A 21,061-nucleotide genomic window follows, 5' to 3' on the forward strand; every position below is an offset into this window, starting at 1 on the left:
CCCCCATGAGATCAGCTGATGAGCTTGGTGGCCTATCTTGACCTCCCTTCATCCAGCTGAAGGAACAAAATCCTCCTCAGCTGTCCCTGCCATATCCCTTACAGCAGGGTACCTCGCTGCTGCAGAGTTACCCGAGCCGCTGCTGCTGAATGTCTCCCCAGCTGCTGAACTGGTGACTGTGGGACCAGTGTCTACGCTGTTCAGGGACCCTGGTGCCCGTGCTCGTGCCAATGTGGCTTTTGATGGTGAGAGGCATGTTCTGTGGCTCTCAGTTTTTACATGAAGAAGGTTGTTCTGAGTTCCTACATCATAAAAAGCGGGGAAACTGTGCTATATCTCTCCTGGCTCTGAAGGGGCTTTCTGGAGAAATGAGCAGCAATGATGTGCTAATCATCTCCACTCCCTCACCCGGGTCACTGCAGTCAAAATACTGTGCTAGCGTGAGCTCTGGTCTTTGCTTCTTCACAGACAACCTCAGAAGAAAGGGTTTTGCAAGGAGGTATGTCTTTGAGCTGGGGCAATCACTTGTTGGGACAAGCCCAGTTAATCTTGTAGGAATGATATGCCTTTTACCCTGAATTAAATGTGCCCAGTAGGCATCAACTTCTGAGCTGGGAAGCTGGATGCTCTCCTCTGACAGTGGAACATCTGGGACCATTAGGAGTGTCTGCTCTACAGTGAGCTCAATCCAAGTCAGATGAGGTACACACTTAGCCTCCAGCTTCTCCTGAAACTGATGGTGAGGGCTTGTGTCTGTGAAAAACTCAAACCATCACACCCTAGCAGAAAGGAGCTAACTGCTTTTATTTACTGGTGATTAGTTTTGAATTTGAGCCAGTTGCTGGATCTGAATTGCTATTCCCCAATGTCTGGTAGTCCTCTCTAATCTGCTGGATGTTAATTTTCAACATACAGGCTTTTTGGGGGCAGTACTTTTCAAAACTTGATGCATTGGTGGGGCTGAGTTCTGATGGTAAGTCAGTTCTCACGTGGAGGTCACCAGAATCTCTAGCCTCCTTTACATAAACTTTAAATATAAAACCACAGTAACTTTTCATGCTGAAGAATAAGTCTTGCTTCTATTATGCAGAAATTACCACATTTTCAGCTGATCTTTTAAGTGGTTCCTAATAAAATTATTAGGACTGTAAAATCTTCAATAATATTTTTAAATACAGCCCAGCTTCACAGTAATAAACTCAGCTTTTAATAGTCCTCATTTATAACAACTCCAACAGCAAGAACTAATTTTTGCTTTCATAATGAGGCCTATTAGCAGGACTGTTGACACAGAGCTGACCTGGATTCAACAGTCATATGACTTTTCTGTTATTTTGAAGGCACATTGTGTTTAGCAAGTAAACATACAGCTTTCCCTCTTGTCCTTGCCTCTACTTGTCTCTTTAAAGGTTGTTTGAAGGTTGTTAAATGGAAAGCACAGAAGTAAAATGCAGGGATGTTCTATGCAAATAGCAGGTTTCTTCGTTATTCTGATGCAGCTAGTTGCTGAACCCTGGCTACCATGTGTACTTTCACAACGGGAACATTTATCCTGTTCCCACTGGGATTTGTTATGGTGAGAATACACCACTTCAGCTTTTAATATAGGCAAAGGACATGATTATTTTAATATGTTGACGTAATTTATCATTACATGTGCCTTCTGGCTGTAGGTTTCAGAGCTGGAAGATGTTGTCTCCTGAAAGCAGCGGTGAAACTCTGATTGCTTCCCACAAAACAAGGTGGGTGAACAGTTCCCACCAAGCTTCCTGCACTAGAACTGGTGGTGTCCTCTCCTTGCTGGGCCCCATACAGGACCATGGGAGCAGATCAGCATGGTGTCTCTGCCTGTGACCTGCTCCTGGCTCCTGAGTGAGGCTGACTTGGCTGGGGGCTGCAGGACCAAATTGATGCTCCTAGCCCAGGCATCTCCCTGACACCAGGCAGTTCTGCCTACACACATGTCCTTCACTGAGCAACCAACATCTTGCAGAGATGAGTTTTGCACGTACCTCCTTTCTGCTGAAAGGGACATCTCATCCAGAAGTTAGGTTTAGTCCTATTGCCCTCTTGTGGCTGCCCAAAAGAGGCTACAACACTGCAGCTTGATAAAGGCTACAACTGTCACTGTCTCTCATTTGCAGAAGTGGTACCTGCCCATTCAAGCTGACATAACCTTCCTATAACTTAAAAACACAGTATTGGTTCCCTAGGAACCGCTGCATAAGGTAAGGTGGAGCACCAGTCAGGAAATCGTGACATTTCTGAAAGGGATTTAGGGGTGCCATTGCTGTGATAGCAGAAGACCAGGCCCAAGGATGTCTTGGGCCAAGCCTTCCTTCCCTTCTCCTCCCTCATGGTCACAGTTACCTTGTGGCTATTTTTCAGCCACATGAGAATGGGAAAAATGGTTTGTTAGAGTTCTCCAGGGTTCTTATATCCAAATATGACTATGAAAAATGTCCTGGTAGCACTGGCAAGACACTTTTCCTTGCAGTCTGACCTGAAATGAATTAATGCATTAAAAATAAGACATCTGAATCAACCATCACCCTCAGCCAAGATTAGAGACATAGGTAGAAAGATTGAATATAAGTTTAACAAAGTACAAATTCTAGTTCATGGAGCTGTTTATGAATTCAGACTTTATAAATTAGAAACAAAATCTCTCCCAGGATCCAGCAGTCTCCAGTGAAAATGTGTTCATGTCATTTTGTCTGTCTATAAGTTCTCTTTCCCTTTGGTATTACTATAAGGCAAAGCAGACTAACAAAAATATTTTGTTTTGTAAGGCTGTGTAAGCTATTACATAGGTATCTGTTTTGGTAGCAGGATACATACTCGTTATGATGCAGAGGGCTGTCTCCCTGAAGGATTTCTCTTTAGTCCATAGAGCCTAGTATTTCCTTCACTGTGGTGTTGGCCCAGCTTCCTAAATTTATTTTCTGTTCTCTGCTGTGATTTACAGACACTGGCTCAGAGAGATGCTATTGCAACATGATCAGCCTGCAGCAGGTAGTGGAGTTCCAGGGGGATAGCAGATGATGGAGCAGGGCATTGTCCCAGAGCGGGCAGAGGAGCTACCTGCCTGCCTGGCATAACTCTCACATGGCAATAAGCCACAAGTGGTGTGGTGGGAGTGTCAACACATGGGCAAAAGAAGGGCCTGCTCAAAGATTTTTGGCTCTGTCATGTTCCTGCCTGAGAAGTGATGCCAGGGCAACATGGAGAACCAGTGGCAGTGCAGTCAAGCTGGGTGGGATTTACCTGACAGCACTCACTTTTGCCACCTAAAAGTGGGTTATCCTGTTGTCACTGAAGGGAGGCAGGTAACCTACAGAGGAGGGTCCAAAACACCAGGCTCAAGCCCCTCACCTGTGTCACAACTGTATTGGAGTACCTAGCTCTCTACTGTTCACAGAGGGGCCAGAGGCAGTGAAGCACCCCAATTTTAGACAGACAGAAGAAATTAATTCTGACATGGTGATGAAACTGCTTTAATGTCAACCATGCTGCTATTTTGGAATAAAACCTTCAGATTTCTGGGACTTTATGTGCTAGGAAGCAACAGGATTAGAGGGTTTGTGGCCCAGTTAAATAATCTGCATAATTCTCTTTATTTTATTCCATTTCCCTCTGAGGTTTTTTTTGCAAGTCGGTGACAACCATTTCCCAAATGCTTTCAATAAGGAAGTAACTGATGCTGAACCTCATCAGCCTGCTGCAAATACATTGATATTCATGCAGTGACTTCAGAGCCACAGCCACATTCCTGAGGAGGAAGAAGACACTTCTCCAAGAGTTGTTTCTGCAGCAGCCCATCTAGGGACCTATCTTGAGAGCTGGGACAAGCTAAAAAAAAAATTTGAAGGCACTGTTGCAAAAAGCTTTGTTTTGTGCAGTTGGGTTGTGCTCTCTTACTTGTGTGCCCCTTCTTTTTGTACCCTGGAAGGATTTGGACTTTCTCGAAAGAAGCGTTTCACAGTGGTGCTGAAAGGGGATTGTTGGGGTGAATTAACTAATTTTTAAAAACCACTGGCAGTAGGGTATCAGCTACTTTCTGAAATGGGCAATGCAACTTCTGTATTCATGGACTTCAGTGCTTTTCCATTGCTCTGTTCATTTTGAGGAGCCCATTTACTCTTCCAGAGAATTAAATTGAGAGGCAATATGGGTTTCTTTCACCATACCCTGAGCAGCTGAATGACCAGAAGAAAGAAAGGTGTATGGAGGCTGATGAGAGTTGTCAGCCTAACACAGCAGCTTCCTGCACGTTTTGCTATCTAAAAGCAAGGAGTGAGGGTCCTTTGCCAAAGGACGGAGAAGGCATATGGAGAAAAAAATGTATCTAGGATATAGTTCCTGGTTTGAAAGCACAGTGGTCCTAGTCAGAAGCCACATTTCAGCTAGGTGCTGAACTGGTTTTATGTTAAACACAAGTCATCGTAACTTCCCATAAACTAGGGTATAACTGCAATAGCATGAAGCTTGCTTCATACTTTGTGGAAGATTGTGGTAGGTTTAATTAATCATTCTTAATTGTTGGATGAGCAGAACTATGAGGACAATTTCAGTTAGCTCCTGATATGTAGAACTAAATACGTAAAGTTTAAACGTATGAGATGTAAAAATGTTGGACAAACCCAGAGCTGGGCAAAGCTACAAAAAGTAATTTAAGGTTGTGTAGGGAAGTGTGTGGTTGCACAGAAAGCCTGCTGTGATTATCTTCAAAACTTTCTCAATGCTAGGGAAGGGAGTGGCTCTACACTTGCCCAATGTATGCTGGTGGCTGAGTTAATGTGGTTTCCTCTTTTTTTGAGGGAGAGGGAGGGAGGGAGGGATTACTGTGCAGTAGTATGCACAGTCTATAAGAACATTTGCTTTATATTTTCTTTATGAAGAATATGTCCAAAACTACATCAGTACCAGAGGCAGGGAGGTTCACTTGTAGGTTGTAGGCTGGTCATGAAAAAGCTGTGCTAATCTTCTTACAACCCAACCAGAACATTTTACTACTTCAGTGGCTTGGCTCTGAAAATGTGAACTTCGGTTTTCCCTTTCCAAGAAGCTCACTTGTACCCTGGCTAGGATTCAGGGGAATTCTTAAAATTTCTACATGTGAAAAATTTTGTTGTCTCCAGAAAGGAAGAGTCTCTTGGTTTTCATCAGGGAAGCAAGAAACAAGAGAAGAATTCCCATGGCTTTTCAGACAGGAGCCATGGCTAAGGTCTGGCTCTGCTCTACTTGTTGCACAGGGAGTGTAAAAGACAACTAAAAAGCACAAAAACCAGAACAACACAGCACACTAATGATCAGGCTGTATGATGGCAGCCACTGGCATAGCCCTGTGTGAAAGCAAGAGGCTGCTGGGGGGTGCAGAGGCTGTTTCTAAAGGATATTCATCCTTTTCTACTGTGCGTGAGGATGCACTATCTCACTATCTAAGTTGTTTGCAGATTAAAGAACTGTAAAATGGAAGGTGATTTTTGATAAAAGTGATAAACAAGTGCAAGTCTAACATGATAGATCACATATCAGCCTGCAACAGATATTCAGCATAGGCAAGCCTTAGGTCAGAGACAGTGAATAGAGCAGCACCACAGCTAACCAAGCACTAGTGATAATGGAAGATGAAGTTTTCACATATGTAAATCTCCAGAAATACTAAACGAGGAGCCTGGAAAAATCTACAGATTTGTGAATATTATTATCTGTGAACTTTAATTACACTGACATTTAAAATGAAAGAAATGGCACTTTAATTGCACTGTAGCCATACTTTTATTACATACATTTAAATACATTAGAAAGTAGTTAGATCTGTACTATACTGTATAGGACCAGTTCAGGCAGTTAGACATTAAAAATAGGGAAAATAAAGGAGATTTCAGAGCTGCAGCTCACCTAGGGAGAACTGGTTCAATAGTTCTTTCTCAGTATCATAGAGGAGCAAAAAGAAATCTTCTCCCAGCTTTCTGAAATTCTTCAAGGAGCTCTAGGGCACTGGATTCTGAAGTCTGCTTGGATGAAACTGCTTGTGGGCTTTAGACAGATGACCTTCTCTGTGATGCCATCATCAAAACAGGCAGAGTTTCTTCAAGTACAGCTTTGCATATCCCTGCGTAATTATGGCCATTGGCATAGGAAGGAGCTCCATCCTTGGAGCCAATAGACTAGATGAGATGTGTGACGCTTCATATCCAGTTTGAGAGGACTGTTTTGAATTTCCAGATCTGAGGATCCACTATCTGTGAGGCTATGATAGAAACCAGACTCCTGCTGCACTTCCAGTTTTTGGTCAAGAATGCTGACATAGAGGGTCTGACATTGCACTTCTTTGCAAACCTTATTGCTGTTTGTGGAAAGTTGTTAGCAAGGAATTAAAAAAAAGTTCTGCTCTTTGATGAACACTTAGAAGTTATGTTCTGTTAGTGGTTCAGGCACTGAAGAACTTTATTCAATTCTCTAGTTTTTAACTGACTCTGGGCAAGCGACTCCACCTCAGTAGTCTCTACTCAACTGTGCAGCATAAATGATTTCAGAACAGAGCTCTCAGCTCGGCTCTTCAACTGTAGAGTCATACTGGTCCTTAATTCATAAGCATTTTTTGCAATCAGACATGCTGGCAAGATGGACTACATAAGAAGAATTCCTTGCTTAGAACTTCCAGAAACCACTGGTTTGTGCAGCTTCTGTACTACAGGCTAAGACTTTGAAAGTTTGAAATGCATTATTGCAGACTCCTCTGGGGACAGCAGCATTTGGTTCCTTGTCCAACATATTTATCTGGTGCCCCGAATGCACAAACCTGAATTCTGCCCTCATGAAAGTAGAACATTTGACAGTAGTACGAATGTCACCACTCCTTTCATTGAGTAAGCAATCACACTGACACTGCAGATCTTAGGCACTGTTATGCATATGGTGTCATATGACACCTTGCTGGTCAGAAAGTATCTGAAAGAAGTGCATTACTGGCTTCTGAGAAAAATGAATTGTCAATTTAATTTTAACTTGGGAAATATTTATATAGGAGACATTTTTAAAAGATCCCATCCTTGGATGTTTTTTCTGTTTCACGATTCATTGCTTACTTATGCGAGGGTTGTTGTTATGCCCTGCTGCTATTTTTTTTTCAAGATGCCTTTTCAGGGGGTTAATTTTGAGGAGAGTCCCAGTTTCAAAAACACACTCCCTCATCCCACAGGTGTGACCGCCATTCTTCATTGCCAAATATGCTTGTGATCTGCATTTTGACATACTTCTCAGATGAATTTGGTTTACAAAGTTATCCAGATCTCTTTGTGTCATTGATGTGTCATTATTTAGTATGTTGTTGGAGGTGGCTTGGACGAAGAAGAGAAGTTTCAGCAATGGAAAAAGAGATTGCAGGAGGCTCTAGGCTAAAACCTCGATGAGGAGAACATTCTGTGACCAAACTTTGGGCAGATTCAATGGACTGAAACAGTTTTCTAAGAGAGTTCCAGTTTTATTGTTAATGCATGCTTAAATGTACTGTACCTCTACGTTTTTATAAAATCTTCTAGCCGTCTTTCCCTCATGTTATATTCCCCTTTTCCTACTGGTTAATTTCTGCCGCAATGCAGACCTCCCTAATAAGGTTATATCCTTCCCCATTTCCCTTATAAAAATGTAATCCCTCCTATGCTTTTCCTATTAAGTCGAGTTCCCTCCTTTCCCTTCCTTACATGTACTGTTCACACCCCCATTTCTAGAAAGTTCCTCTCTCCCCCTATAGAGAGAGCCATTTTGAATAAACAGGCCTACTTCCTTCGTGAACCTGAGTAGGTTGTCACTCCTTTTGGACTGTGACAGCATGTCACTCTTTGTACCACCTGTAAATGTTACTGGTCATGGCTTTAGATTTTCTTATAGATAAGGATACTAACAACTATTCTGTAAAGAGATGGTATGACGATACCATATCTCTGATCTGTGTTCCCACCGATGGTTTGGTTGATGTATGTGAACCTGTGAGGGACTGCTAACTTGCTGAAGGAAAGGAATAGAAATTCATAACAGTCTTCCCCAATGGGAGGCACAGTCTGAAAATAAAGAGGATCAGTTTCAAGAAGGAGAAATTCAAGGTAGCACACTCGGGTAGAAATACCCCTATACAGGAATATCTAATGGCAAATACTTGGTTTTCAGCAGAAAAGACTGTAGTTTTCAATGAATTACAGGTTCAACAGGAGTTAACTATCTCTACATGGTGAAAAAAGAAAAAAGTGTTACAGTGGGGAATATAGACAGCTGTTTAGCCTGCAACACAAATTAAATATTCCTCCTGCTCCGGTCAGCACTGAAAGGGCCTCTGCTGCAGCTTTAAGATCAATTTCAGATGCTGCACTTCAAAGCAAATGGAATTGGCTGGAGGGAATCCCGAGGAGAACACCACTGCTGACACATCTCAAACACATGGGTTCCACAGGAGGCCTAAACTAACTGGGTCAGCAAAGTGTACAGAATGAAGGACTGAGCCTTCAGATTTGTTAAAAGTGTCTCTAAAGAGAAAGACAACAACTTCCTTGCCATGTCTGCAGGATAAGAAGTGCACAGCTTACATTGCAGCTACTGGGGTTTTTTTTAAATATAGGCTAATCAACCCCTTGTGGAGCTGGTAAATGTATCATTGGCTCTTCCTTGGGATGAGGGTGATTTGGATAGCCTCTCAAGTTCCTTCTTGTCCTCTTCTGCACAACTATTAACATACAGTTCTGTTGTTGATCTATTTTGCTATATTTGCTATAAAACTGAGTTTTGAAATCACAAATGCCTTTAGAAATTGTCATTGGATTGTGGCTCTTTATTTACTACTGATTTTCAAATCCATCAGTACATCTAATGTGTGCTACTCTGACTTGTTCTTGTGTTGACTCTACACTGAATGTCATGGCTGGATAAAAATACAGTAAGTTCCTTTGGTTTGAGACCACTGTTTTGGGGGATTGCCAGTGCACTTTAGAGATATACTCTACATTTTTCTTATGCTCTAACATTGACCCTAAGCTTCTACTGAGCAAGGTGTTAACGTATGCTAATATATGCCTGTACGTCTAAACACCTTGAATAAAATCAGTACTTTCTGAACTACTTTGTATTAGGTCCTTTTTTTTTTTTTAATGGACTTAATTTGCTGTATTTTCAGGGCAAACTACCTGATATGTGGATTTCATGGGACAGAGGCCAAGTTCACTTCTCTTTTACACCTTTGAGTGTGCTTTCTCAAAGTAGCAATTGCATACGACTTGCTCCTGCTACATTATTCTGGGACTTTTGAAATCCTGAGTAGAGTTTTCCATAACTGGAGGCAGCTGGCACAGGAAGATGGGGAAAGAGGGATATCCCAGCTGAAGAAAACACCCCGAGACTCTCACACTTGAGGTGGTTTCTTGGGCTTTCTAGAGCAGCTGCTTCCCAAGGGACTAATTTGATCTGTAATGCCTGTCTTGGGAAGTACTGAACCTGTATTGCTTTGGCCACATGCACAAGGTGCCAATGCTCACCAAACATGAGCTGGTATCTCTGTTCCTACAATATAATTTGCACACATCCAAGCTGGACCATGGCCTAGAGTTTGCCTCCATACTAGCTATGCTTTACCAGTCATTGTTGCTCCTGAAGTGCAGTAGCATGAAGCATCAGGTGGGATGGGGGCATTTTGGGGGCCACTGTATCATTTTCTTACTCATTTGCTTCCCTGGCGTGTTTGCCAGCTCCTCAGGAGTGAGTTGTTTCAGGCATCTGTTAAATTGGCAGTGACTGACACTTATTGCAGGCACCCAGGGATTCCCTGTCACTCCAGAACTACTGGGACCTGTCTAAAAATCATACTTTTCATATGCACCTTCTCATCCAACCCTTCCTTCAGCTGCTGTTGTCTAATGTGATCAAAGCCTTTACCCATCACATACTCCCTCTCCACTTTGTCGCTAGTGAGGTCTGATGAATCTCCATCATTATTATTCTGAGCCTGTAGGTCACCCAGACAGAACACAGTGCTCACACAATGGTAACAACTGAATTATAACAACTTCTTTGCTTCCTTTGCAGCACAGATAGAATATTTATGACACTGTTAGTGCACAGTGCTGTCAAGATTTTTCAAATGAGAGTAACTCACCTGTCCCTGTCACACATGCGTATCCTCCATGTTTCAGAAGTGTCAAGAGAATCCTTATCAGTTTTTCTCTCTTAATAGTCTTCTGCCATGAAGCCCAAGTCAAAAATGGCAGGCTGTAGCACAGGCAATTCTGATGGATCTTTCTGTGGAGACAGCCAGGATAAAACTTTTGGCTGTGTTGCTTAAGCAAGCGACTTAGCCTTCAGGCCATGGGGATGTATAAACACTTTTTTCCTTTATCTCCTGATTTTAAGCAGAATTTAAACTCCCAAGTATCACCACAGATTTGTTCCATAAGCTTACAGGCCATCTGATATTTAACAAAACCAATATATAATGCAAAATTCACTCTTCTGCATCAGAGGGACCAAATTATGTTGGGAGCTTCATGCCAGCTTGGATGCCAGTTTTCTCCGTAGAGTCAGTCATGGATCTGGCATCAACACTGCAGTTTTGTGCTCTGGCTACAGTAGCAGAAATATGACTGATAGTGGGTGATCTGGACAATATTTGTACTCTGAAGGGATGGGAAAACACATGCATTTAGAATGAATGAATATAGCACCTTAACTTTAAGCTCCCACCTCTTTTTAAATAGGACATAGACTTTGCTAATGCATAAAACTCTGTACAGTTGCAAACATATGTGCAAGTTTCTCCTATGGCCAGTGAAGATTAGCCAGTAAAAAGATTTTATTTTGATAGTGTTCCTTAAAGTGCTTCAGAGAGCATAATAATTCCTAGTAGTGAAAACATCACATGTGGGACACAATGAATGCACTGAAGCCAGTCCCTTTGGGGTCCCTTTGTAGTTAGATGAGATCTGATTAACGTAAGTGATGGAGCCTCCACTGTGACTCACCTCAGCCTAAAGTAAAAACTAAAACAGAGCACAGGATTTAGAGTTCAGAAGAGCCTTGCTCTCCAGCAACTAGGAAGGAATGAAACTCACATGGTTACACCTACACTGCTGTTATTGAAATTAGGGGAGGTGCACATTTGCTTCTCCTTAGCCCTGGACTCACGTAGTAAATCCTGCCGATGATTGATGAACTTGTTTGCTGCTCTTCTTCTGGCATGATGGTCCCACATTACAGCCTGCAGAGCACTCCTGTCAAGCCAAATAATTGCTCTGGTGATGGGATTGCCATTCTGTGATATTTCTTGCAATTCACTTAGCTACCATCATACCTGATTTTAAACAGAATCAGCTGATTTTGCTTGGAGTTGAATAAAAGACCATGGTCATGAACTGTTCTGCAGCAATACAGCTGGAGCTGGTCCCCACATTCTACCTGGCTGAGGTGGTAAGGACTTGTATCTACAGCCAGAGACTCTCACAGTAACTTTGCAAAAAACACACTTGACTATTTCCTGCCATCATTGCTTTTCCAGCAGAAGTTTCGGTGACCAGTGACCTGCTCTTATGTTGTTTAGTTACTTCTGGATTGCTCTTCTTTAGCCTTTTGCTGTGGGTTCATATACAGCCCTGGGACAGAGCCAGGAGAAAACTGGAGAGGAAGGGGAACCAACGTACAACTAGCCTTCCTCATAATTTCTTGTAAGAACTTGCTTTTATTTTTCCTCTTGAAAAACTGGTTATTAAATTTCTCTCATGTCTTTGCACTGACCTGGCCAACAACTGAACTCTATTATGGTCACTAAAAAAATCTGGTCTGAGAGACGCCCTTGTCAGTATTGAAGGGCCTTTCATGGCACAGCCTTTCAGTACCCTCCCTAGCCTATCCCTTTTAAAATGACAAACTTGCATTTAGGAAAAGGAAATTTACTGTGACTTTTCTGTGCAGATGGTGATAAGTGTGAGTTAGCATTTGTAAGCTTATAAGCACATATGGTTTTGTACATATCAATTAAAGCAGTTGGCTAATCACTCTAATATCATTACTGATTCATCTGTATTCCTTCAAATAGACATTTATGCTCAGCCTGCTGGTTTTCATACGTATGGACTGGATTGTGCAATCGTCCCTGTCACCATTTGTAGTCAAAAACATTTCCTTGGCACCAAAAGGAGTAAAAGGGTACATTTCAGAACTGTGTGGGCAAGTCGTTTGGCCCATGCCTTATACATAAGGCATGCACATAAAATATTTGTGCGTGTGTGGTTTCTTTTTAAAGGCTCTGCTAGTCATGCCGTGGGTTGAGTGACAACAGCACTATGTCTGTGCACGTGGGACATACATGCAGACTCATGCATGCACTCATCCCGGTGTTTGCAATCCTGCTATGCATGATCAAGCATCTTGATCCTAACCAGCCTCTCCTCACAGCCCTGACAGGGTTCACCACTCTACCTCCACCACAGAAGTCCTGACAAAGCTCATCTTTTCACCCCAATCTCTCTGTTCTCCATGTAGATACAATAAATTCCCAAAGAAGAGCCCACATACCATCCACCACCTCTCTGGATCTCTGTGGCTTCCCTCCAAGCCCACTGTTCCTACTTCCTTGGCCATGGTCTCAGCACGATATGCCTCACTTGCCTCCCTGCACATCTCAGGGCTTGTACCACTCCTCATGCTGTTTCAGTTCCTGCTACTGTCTGGATCAAGCTTCTCCTGTGTCCAGACACAACCCTGAGCAACCCTGAGATCCACATCGTCCAGAGACAGCCCTGAGAGCTGGCAAGCATGGCATGGTTTGGTTGCCCTGTCATTGAAGATTTTATCTGTGCCTTCCCCTGGAGGTAATGGCTCTTCAGCCTCCTTGTATGCTCTTTGAATATGGGATGGATGTACAGTTAGCTACGTTCACTGTTGAGGAAGTTCAGCTCGGAAGATTGGGGATGAAGTTTTCATATGTTGGGCAACCCCTTGCAAATGGCAGCTATGACCTTAAATCCATTTTATTGTCAGTAGCAGTTAACAACCATGAGCCTTTGAAAATCATCGGCTCCTTGAGATAAGTATCTTGATGTGTTCCAAAGTATCAGAGTCTCTGTTTTGGCTTCAGGAAGTGTTTGGGATCCAAAAAACTATGTGAGTTGTAGCTGTTGGAAGGCTTCATGAATTGGATTGTTTTTTCATTGTTCTTGATGAAATTCCCTGGTACAGAAAACCTGCAGTACTGGAGAGCAGTGTGACCTGCAAGGCCACCCATCGACCAGAAAAGGTCCATCCCATCTACCCTGACCTACCCCATATTGTTCTCAGAGCTCGTCATCCTGCCAAAAAAAATGATGCATGTGCATGCAGGCTGTAAAATGACTGCTCTTGTCAAAGATCTTAAAAAGGAGACATGGGGATTTTTCAAAGCTTTAGCTTCAGATAGCAGGTAATATTCATACTATATAAGTGCTCTTTGGGTTTTTTTTCTTCCTTTCACTTTTCAAAATTTCATGCCCGCTTTTATTTGGCTTACAGGTTAATAATGCATAATATCCCAAGGGAAGTGGTGGATTCCCCAACAGTGGACACTTCAAGATTCAGCAGGACAGGATGCTACACCATCTTGTCTAGATCATGCCTTTGCCAGGAAAGGTTGGATGAGACAATCCTTAAGATCCCTTCCAACCTGATATTCTGTGATTCTATAATTACAGGAGTCACAGACAGGAGTTACAGAATATTTTGGGTTGGAAGGGACCCACAAGGGTCATTGAGTCCAACTTTTAAGTGATAATGACACTTCAGAACCAGGAACTGATGCTTTTTAGAGAACACAAGATTTTTTTGAGGTGTCTTTACCTCTGTCTTCAAATTGTTTTTAAACCTCAACAGTACCTTTAGTCCAGGGTTTTTTTTAAAGAAACTGTTTTTCTTCAAAAATTATTTCTGGTTTTGATGCTGAACAGCTCTCACTATCTAGGAAAAAAACCTTAAATTCTCATAAGAAAGAAAATTAAAATGGACATAAAATGAATGAGAAGTTTGCTCTTCCAGCTGTGGTCAAAAGGAAAATTTCTATGGTAGCTCCTCGCAGGAATTTATTTACAGATTTTTGCAAGCCCCAGTGTTAAAACTGCTATGGAGAGGTTGCTAGTCCTATGATGTCCCCATAATCCTCTAGCAGCTGCATAATAGAAACTGCATCTTAGCTATAGCAAAGCAAGGATGAAACAGACAGGCCTGCAAATGTCCAGCATGGAGCTCTGCTTTGAGGTGGCTGTGGGTGAATTTGCCTGTAATGTAGCTTTCCTAGAGTGCCAGCAGTGTGATGGAGCTTGCAGCTCTCCTCATCTCCCCTGGTACTCCATCCTTAGTTAACAGTGCAATCAACTAGATCTTTGTTTGCCTAGAGGGACCTGAGTCCTGTTGGTGCCACACATTTCCAGTTCCTCCTGATGTTAATTGAAACTGGGGGCACACAGTGCTCTGGAGATTGGGCCCAGTAAACGTCTGGACCAGGTTCCCATTGGAACATTTGTCGTGAAACTGAGACTTGCCCTGGGTACAAACTAGACCTTGACAGCAAAAGGGTGTTTTGCTACGACATTTTTCAAAGAAAGTGAAGGGGAGGTGGGCAAAACTGTTCAGTAGAAAATGCTTATGTTTTTGAGAAAAAAATTTGAAATACTTCTGATCTGAGGTAATGGTTAGTGAACAAAGTAGTTTTGATGTGTTGCACTCCCACTTTGGCTCTGTGGGGTGATCATGTCTCCGTGGGGGTGTCACGTGGCACCTATCAGAAGAGGTTTTCTGGCTGGTGGCTTTGTTTACACAAAGCACAGGAACATGAGAGAAGTGGTCTGTGTACAACACTTTAACATCATTTCTGAATCAAAATACCTTAATTGTCATCTAAAAGAATAGTGTACTTGCTCATAAGTTTTTGCAACACTAAATTAAAATCTCTGTGGAAATTAGACAGTGGTAAAATATTTAATAGAAATTTAATTCCAGCAGTTTTTCATCAGAAAATTGATTTCATTTCATCCCAGAGCTAATCTTACTGTCTTGATTAAATGAGGCAGAGAGAATACTTGCTGGCTGCATGCATCTCTCTGGTCCCTCATTTAGCATTGTGTTTTTGGAGGGAGGAGGCTTCTTGCACAACATCTTTCCAGCTTTTGGCCACTCTGGCTACTTTGTGACACAGGGCTGAGGCCAGCTGAAACTGCTTATTTTCTCCAAGATGTCTATGCCCCATAGTCTTCACTGGAGTGTTTTGGAGGAGACATGTAAAAATCACAGTGTTGACAACTTTCCAAGGCCACTGTCTCCTGGTTTCCTCTCATGTAAGTGTAGCTACTGAAGCACAGGGCACTTCATCCAAGGTAAATGACTAAACCTCCTCTCCAGCCAAACAGAGAGGGGCACCTCTCAGAGATCTGGCTCACTCATCTCTTTAGGAGGGGTTAGTTGGAAGTGCCTCTCTTCATTGCCAGTAGGGAGAGACTGACATATAGATGGATGATGTCAAATGAGATAAATCATACTGAAACTGGTCTGAATTTTGAGCCTGTGCTTTATTCTCACAGTGGCCCCTTGTTCACTTCTTAGAATTCAAGGCTGACTGTATTACCCTGGAAAAGGGTGCATTTTAGTAGACAGATGGAAGGGATCTGAGAAATGCAAACACACTGTCATCAGAAATAACTTAGCTTTCCTCACCCCCTTAAAAGTTGCATCATCTTCAATGGGTTAATGCATTAACCACAATTTTGGCATTACCAGATATGAAGAATTTCAATCTCGAATTGGAACGTTTTCTTGACAGAGTAATTTGTACAGAGCACTCACAGAAAAAAACACCTGCTCACTTTGAAACTGCATCTCACCGATGCTTTACTTTACTTTGAGCAAAATTAGTATGCAGGAGAAATCCTGCAGTCAAGTAATGGAGAACAAAAGGGTATGTGGCCTCTATTGCAGTTTAATTTTCAAAGGTTCATCTCATACAGTTATAAAATAGTTTTTGGCATTCCAGAGGATCCAGTCAGCCCCAAGGCTGCCCCTTGTGATCAGGTTCATTGCAGCAACATTTCTCTGCTGCCATCTCCCATCCAACGCCCATCCCATGACCCAACAGGACGGGGGCAGGCGAGCAGTGGCTGGAGGACGGAGAAGCAATTCCCACCTGCCCAGGACTTCTCCCCTACACTCACAGTCCCAGTGGGAAGGACCACTGTCCACCCCCAACCTCCCTGAGGCCAGGCCAGTCTGAGAGGAAATGTGGCTCCCAGTGCTCTGCCCTCTGGCACTGAATTTTCAGCTAAGATTGCCCATGCAGGGCAGCTCTGCCCTCCTGAAATCCAGACTTGCTCCAAAAGAGCTGTGAATTTTCACAAAAAGCCTTCAGAGATATGCTGTATGCTGACCTGATTTCGTGGCTAATGTATATTTCATGTTAGGGTTGCTACACCTCAAGTATCCGCACAAAACCCCTGAGCTTTTTTCTCATGGTTACCAAGGTGTCCACTGAATCCTTCAATAAAGTACATTATGGTGGTGGCTACTGGAAATATTATACCTAAACTTTAGGAGACCGGGTCATTATCATGCTCTGGTTTCACTGATTTCCTCACCCTCCTCACAGGAAAAACAATTTCTTCTGAGCTGAAACCTGTCTCAGAGGATCTCTCACAGAGACTGAATTCGATAATATTCACTGCAGACATTTTTGACTTAGAGAAATACAACATAAACCAGGGTTTGACAGGTTTGCATTTCTTGGGGGATGCTTTTATATACTCACAACTCTTCTATCTTGAAAAATTAGTTCTTTTGAAGAATTAGATCATCGATGTATATCTTCTTTTATTAGGGAAAGAACCAAAGATGTTAATGATAAAACAATAATAATTGGATTATATTTTAATTATATTTTAATTACCTTTATTTTGCTTTAGAAAACAGAATTTTTCTGGAAAAGAAAAGCTGGTTTTGGGTATTTTGCCACATTCAAGTCATGAAAAGCACAGTTTCTGGTGACTCTGGACTGCCATAAACCATATTGCTCATGTAAATAATTTGTCTCAAAAGCTGATTTTTCTGACTGATTAAAAATACATATTTTAAATCCTTATCAGAAGAAAGGTCATTCATACAGCAATGTGATTTTACTGGTAGAGATTCCACTTAGTATAATGTCTGATGAAAGAAATTCAATCTAACATTTTGAATGACTTTGGGAACCTGAAGAAATATCATGGCGCTATTTCCTTTAGGTGCTGTCATCTTCAGACTCTTTCATATCCCATCTCAGCTACTTCATCTCCCTGTAACAGTAGCCTATAAGAAATATGCTTGCTTTCCTTCACATTCTTTGTTGGCATTTAAAAAATATATATTGAGCTTTAAGAAGTTCTTGCTTCTGTTTATCACTGAATTACAGAATGGTTGGGCTTGGAAGGCACCTCTGTGGATAATGTAGTCCAATCACTCTGCTAAAGCAGGTTCACCTAAAGGAGGTTGTACAGGATTGCATCCAGGCAGGTTTTAAATATCTCCATGTTTTGGTCAGCTTTGCTAATAACTCATCCAATTCTCCGTCTTCCCTGCTAAGTGTAATGGCCATGTATTTTTTGATAGAGAGAACACAAAACTGTAAGGAGAACAGGGGTTCAAAGAAAGGAAATTGACTTTCAAGAAAGCTTTGCACTTCTTCTCCAGGTAATCACACCATTGCTTGTGGGTTTTGCAGCTTGATATTTTAATAGGTCTCTCTTCTCATTTTTTTCAGTGTTCCAGGTTTACAACAGGTTGTGCCAATAGAACAGATGTTATCTGAGTAGCCTCTCTTCTAATCTTTTCTAGAAATTATATTGTTGCAGTCACTGATCAAAACGGATCATCTCCTTTTTCCTGTTTACCAAAGATGGTTTTTTCATAGGCATTGTCCTCACAGGAACTGCAGTGCTGTCTGCTGAAAGTCTCCAATTTTTGTGTGAAAACTTTCTGCTTACTAAAAGCATCTGTAGTGCCTTTAACAGCTAAGTAAATGGACTGTAAAGTCCAAACTGTTTTGACAATATGCACTGATTTGTACTAGCCGAGCATCTCTCTCTCCAGCAGCATACCACAACAATACCAGACAGCCTCACTACTCTAAGCAATGGAAAACAGATCACCGCTGCACTGCCCTGAGCCCCTGAAACAGCTCTCCATGGCTTCAGCAGCTGTGAAAGTGGCCTCTCAAGTTGACACTGTCTCCCTTCTTATAGCTATGGTGAAAGAACAGTAATTTTTAGCCCATGGTCAGAGACCCTTATGGGGGTTGTGGTGTACTTCAAGGAGTATGTTAAAGCCAAACAAGAGAACTGTCATTTGCAGTTGACTTACACCTATCTTCTGGGCTTCTGCACCTTCCTGGAAATCTTGGAGGGATCTGTGGTAAATAAAATTCACAGACTGAAAATCACTGGAACAACTAGTTGGCAGAGGTCCCCATCTTCCCCTTCCCACCACTGCCCTCCCTTCCTCCGCCCTCCCCCCCTTTTTTTTTTTTAATGTTTCCAGAATTCTGGTGTATTAGTAACATATTTCCTCCTTTGTGCATGGGTGAAAAGTAAATCCTGGGAGCAGGGAAAATGAAATCCACTAAGTCATTTTGGACTCTGTCAAGTGGAAAGAAACAAGCTAGGTACTTTCCAAGGGCTGGCAGTGCTGCCCAGCTGCCCCCTTTGCCAGGATGGGATGTCACTGACTGGAAGGTTTAAGGAACTACTTGCTCAGTTTTATTTTGAATTTACAAGTTCTTAAATGCCACTGAGTGACCAGCAATTTCAGTGTGTCTCCAGAACTGGTCTGTTAAAACCCTTGAGCACCTGAAGGAGTAAACACCAGTCACTCCTGCCCAGCACTGCCCACAGCAGTCCTCAGTAAGGTAGCTTCTCTCACATGCCTGTGGAGGTAGCACATTCCCTGAGAAGGGCAGGCAGGGGAACCACTGCATGCAGATGGAAGTCACTTTTTCATTTAGACTGTCCAAGGGAAAAGAGCATCAGCCTTCTGATTACCCAGGTGTCTGACCCATCCCCATGCAAGGAATCTGTGGCCCTTTGATTTTGGGAAAGGCTTCCTCCCCAGGCCCTTTTGTGGTTCCCCTCCTGGTTTCCTACACTGTACCCTGGTGCTCAAAGAGCAGGGACACTAATCCAAACTTTATTGACTACCCTTGTAGCCATTTCTTTCAAAATACTCTAAGCACTAAATTGCATATTGCTCCTGCAGATGGGGGACAAGTGGTACTGCTGAAAGTATTGCTGTCGTCACTACCGAATTTGCCCAGAGACTTCCAAGAAAATTTTGTCTGCCTACTCCAAGCTACATTTAGCACAAGCCAGTCATTTGTGACTGTAGCTTATAAATACTCTTAACTACTGGGAAATAAAATACATCTTATCTAAAGGCCAATGTTCATTATTTATTACAGTCATTCATTTCCATTGTCATTACTAAGGGGGCTTTAACGCTAGCTGGGCCATTAGCCCAGCTAAGGGTCCCAGGTTTCCTTGGCATAGTTATCATCTGTTTTATCTGATATGTGGTTCCTGACAGGTACCTACACAAAGGGGAAATGGGCATCACAAAAGGAAATTCACATTTATTATTATGTCCCAGAGTTCATTGTAATGCCCTAGTTAATTTTTTTCTGTTTCCTTCATCAAGTTCCTGGTAGCCAGGTGAGGATCATTAGCTTCTGAAATGAAACATTTTTATTCAGCTGATCTGTGCTGTGCCTTCTGACTCCAGATAGCATTGCCAAATTAGGAAGGCACAATCACTTCTGTGTTTGTGTTTAATAAAACACAACTTTCAGTGCTGCTGGATAAGGCTGACACTACTGCATGAAGGGCACTTGGAGCCATGTCCCACTGACTCATGGCTCTGTTTCTTCCCTTCAGAAGGTGGCGTGTGAGACTGAATCACACCACTCATGCTGTGTGTACAGAGGGCTGAGCAGGGAGACTGCAGCATGCCAGGCATGTCCCTTATTAATCCGATGGAGTAAAAAAGTGGGTGATAATTAATCATATTCATTCACTGCCTCCAAAACCAGTCCATGAAATTGCTGTGAGTTTAGCTCCTCTTCCCCTCTCTGAAAGTTCAAAAGATAAAGAAAATGCCTTTTGGCATGAATGTGATGGGAAATGGGTCAGCCACAAACTGATATATGTTCTCCAATGGCTGGACTGGTGTTAGCAGCAACTACCTACTTTACTCCTATCCAGGGGTTCATGAGAGCTCATGGCTTCCTGAGGTCTGCTGATTCGTCTTCCTGTGGGACCGTGTGTAGAACAGGCACAAAGATGGATCAGGCTAAAAAAAGTCAAATGAAAAGAGCAGAGGACTATTCTCCTTCTATGTAGGCTTGCAAATAACCACTCCAGAAGAAATGTGGGAGTGCACCAGAGCTGGGGTGGAGTGGTTGGGTTGAACTTGAAATGCTTAGAGGTTGTTTGCAGCCATGCCTGAAAGGCATAATTCCTTTATTCCCTGGTTGTACAGAACCATTTATAGCTGACATCCTGCCATCCCCATAACTGTCAGCATCTTCAAGTCATTTTACACAGCAGCAGGGTGCTACGGCGAGTGTAAAATGATGGGGGCCAGGCCTTCACTTCCAACTATAGTGCACAGTTAGGGTTTGCTCAGTTCAGGGATGGCAACCAAGTTAGAATTAGGTCATGGCCAGAACATGAGTGGGACCAGACAGCAATGGGCACAAGCTTGAATATAATAATGAAACATCGAAGTGTTTTCAAGCCCAAGTGTAGACATGACTGGTATCTCCTATCTGTGGGGTTTAGGCTGGTCATTTATCTTTTGCATGCCTTTGAGATCTTTCTTCAGCTCCACCCCTGAAACATCTGCACATCTTGAAAAGAGCCCAGACAAAACTTTGCTGGAGTACCTTGCTGAACCCAGGAAATAGGATTCTTGCTGAGGGACTTGATACTTCGTGTGTCTCCCAGCAGTGCAGTGGGAAGCCTCTCGCTGCAGTCCCTCCAGG

General features: G+C 42.6%; 1 protein-coding gene across 1 annotated transcript in view; it reads right to left on the reverse strand.

The window, feature by feature from the left end:
• Positions 1-5,778: 5,778 nt before the first annotated feature.
• The window catches only part of LOC113999848, a 47,019-nt gene continuing 31,736 nt past the window's right edge, over positions 5,779-21,061 (reverse strand). The window contains exons 4-7 of the mRNA XM_039388115.1: positions 18,388-18,433; positions 11,170-11,255; positions 10,145-10,287; positions 5,779-7,346 (exon numbers count right to left, since the gene is read on the reverse strand). Of these exons, the coding sequence (XP_039244049.1) occupies positions 7,084-7,346; positions 10,145-10,287; positions 11,170-11,255; positions 18,388-18,433 (538 nt within the window). The 3' untranslated portion in view covers positions 5,779-7,083. The remainder of the gene's footprint in view (positions 7,347-10,144; positions 10,288-11,169; positions 11,256-18,387; positions 18,434-21,061) is intronic.

This window comes from Pipra filicauda, unplaced genomic scaffold, assembly GCF_003945595.2.
Source record: "Pipra filicauda isolate LSUMZ 115617 unplaced genomic scaffold, ASM394559v2 scaffold60_size3304689_pilon, whole genome shotgun sequence".
Classification (NCBI taxonomy): domain Eukaryota; kingdom Metazoa; phylum Chordata; class Aves; order Passeriformes; family Pipridae; genus Pipra; species Pipra filicauda.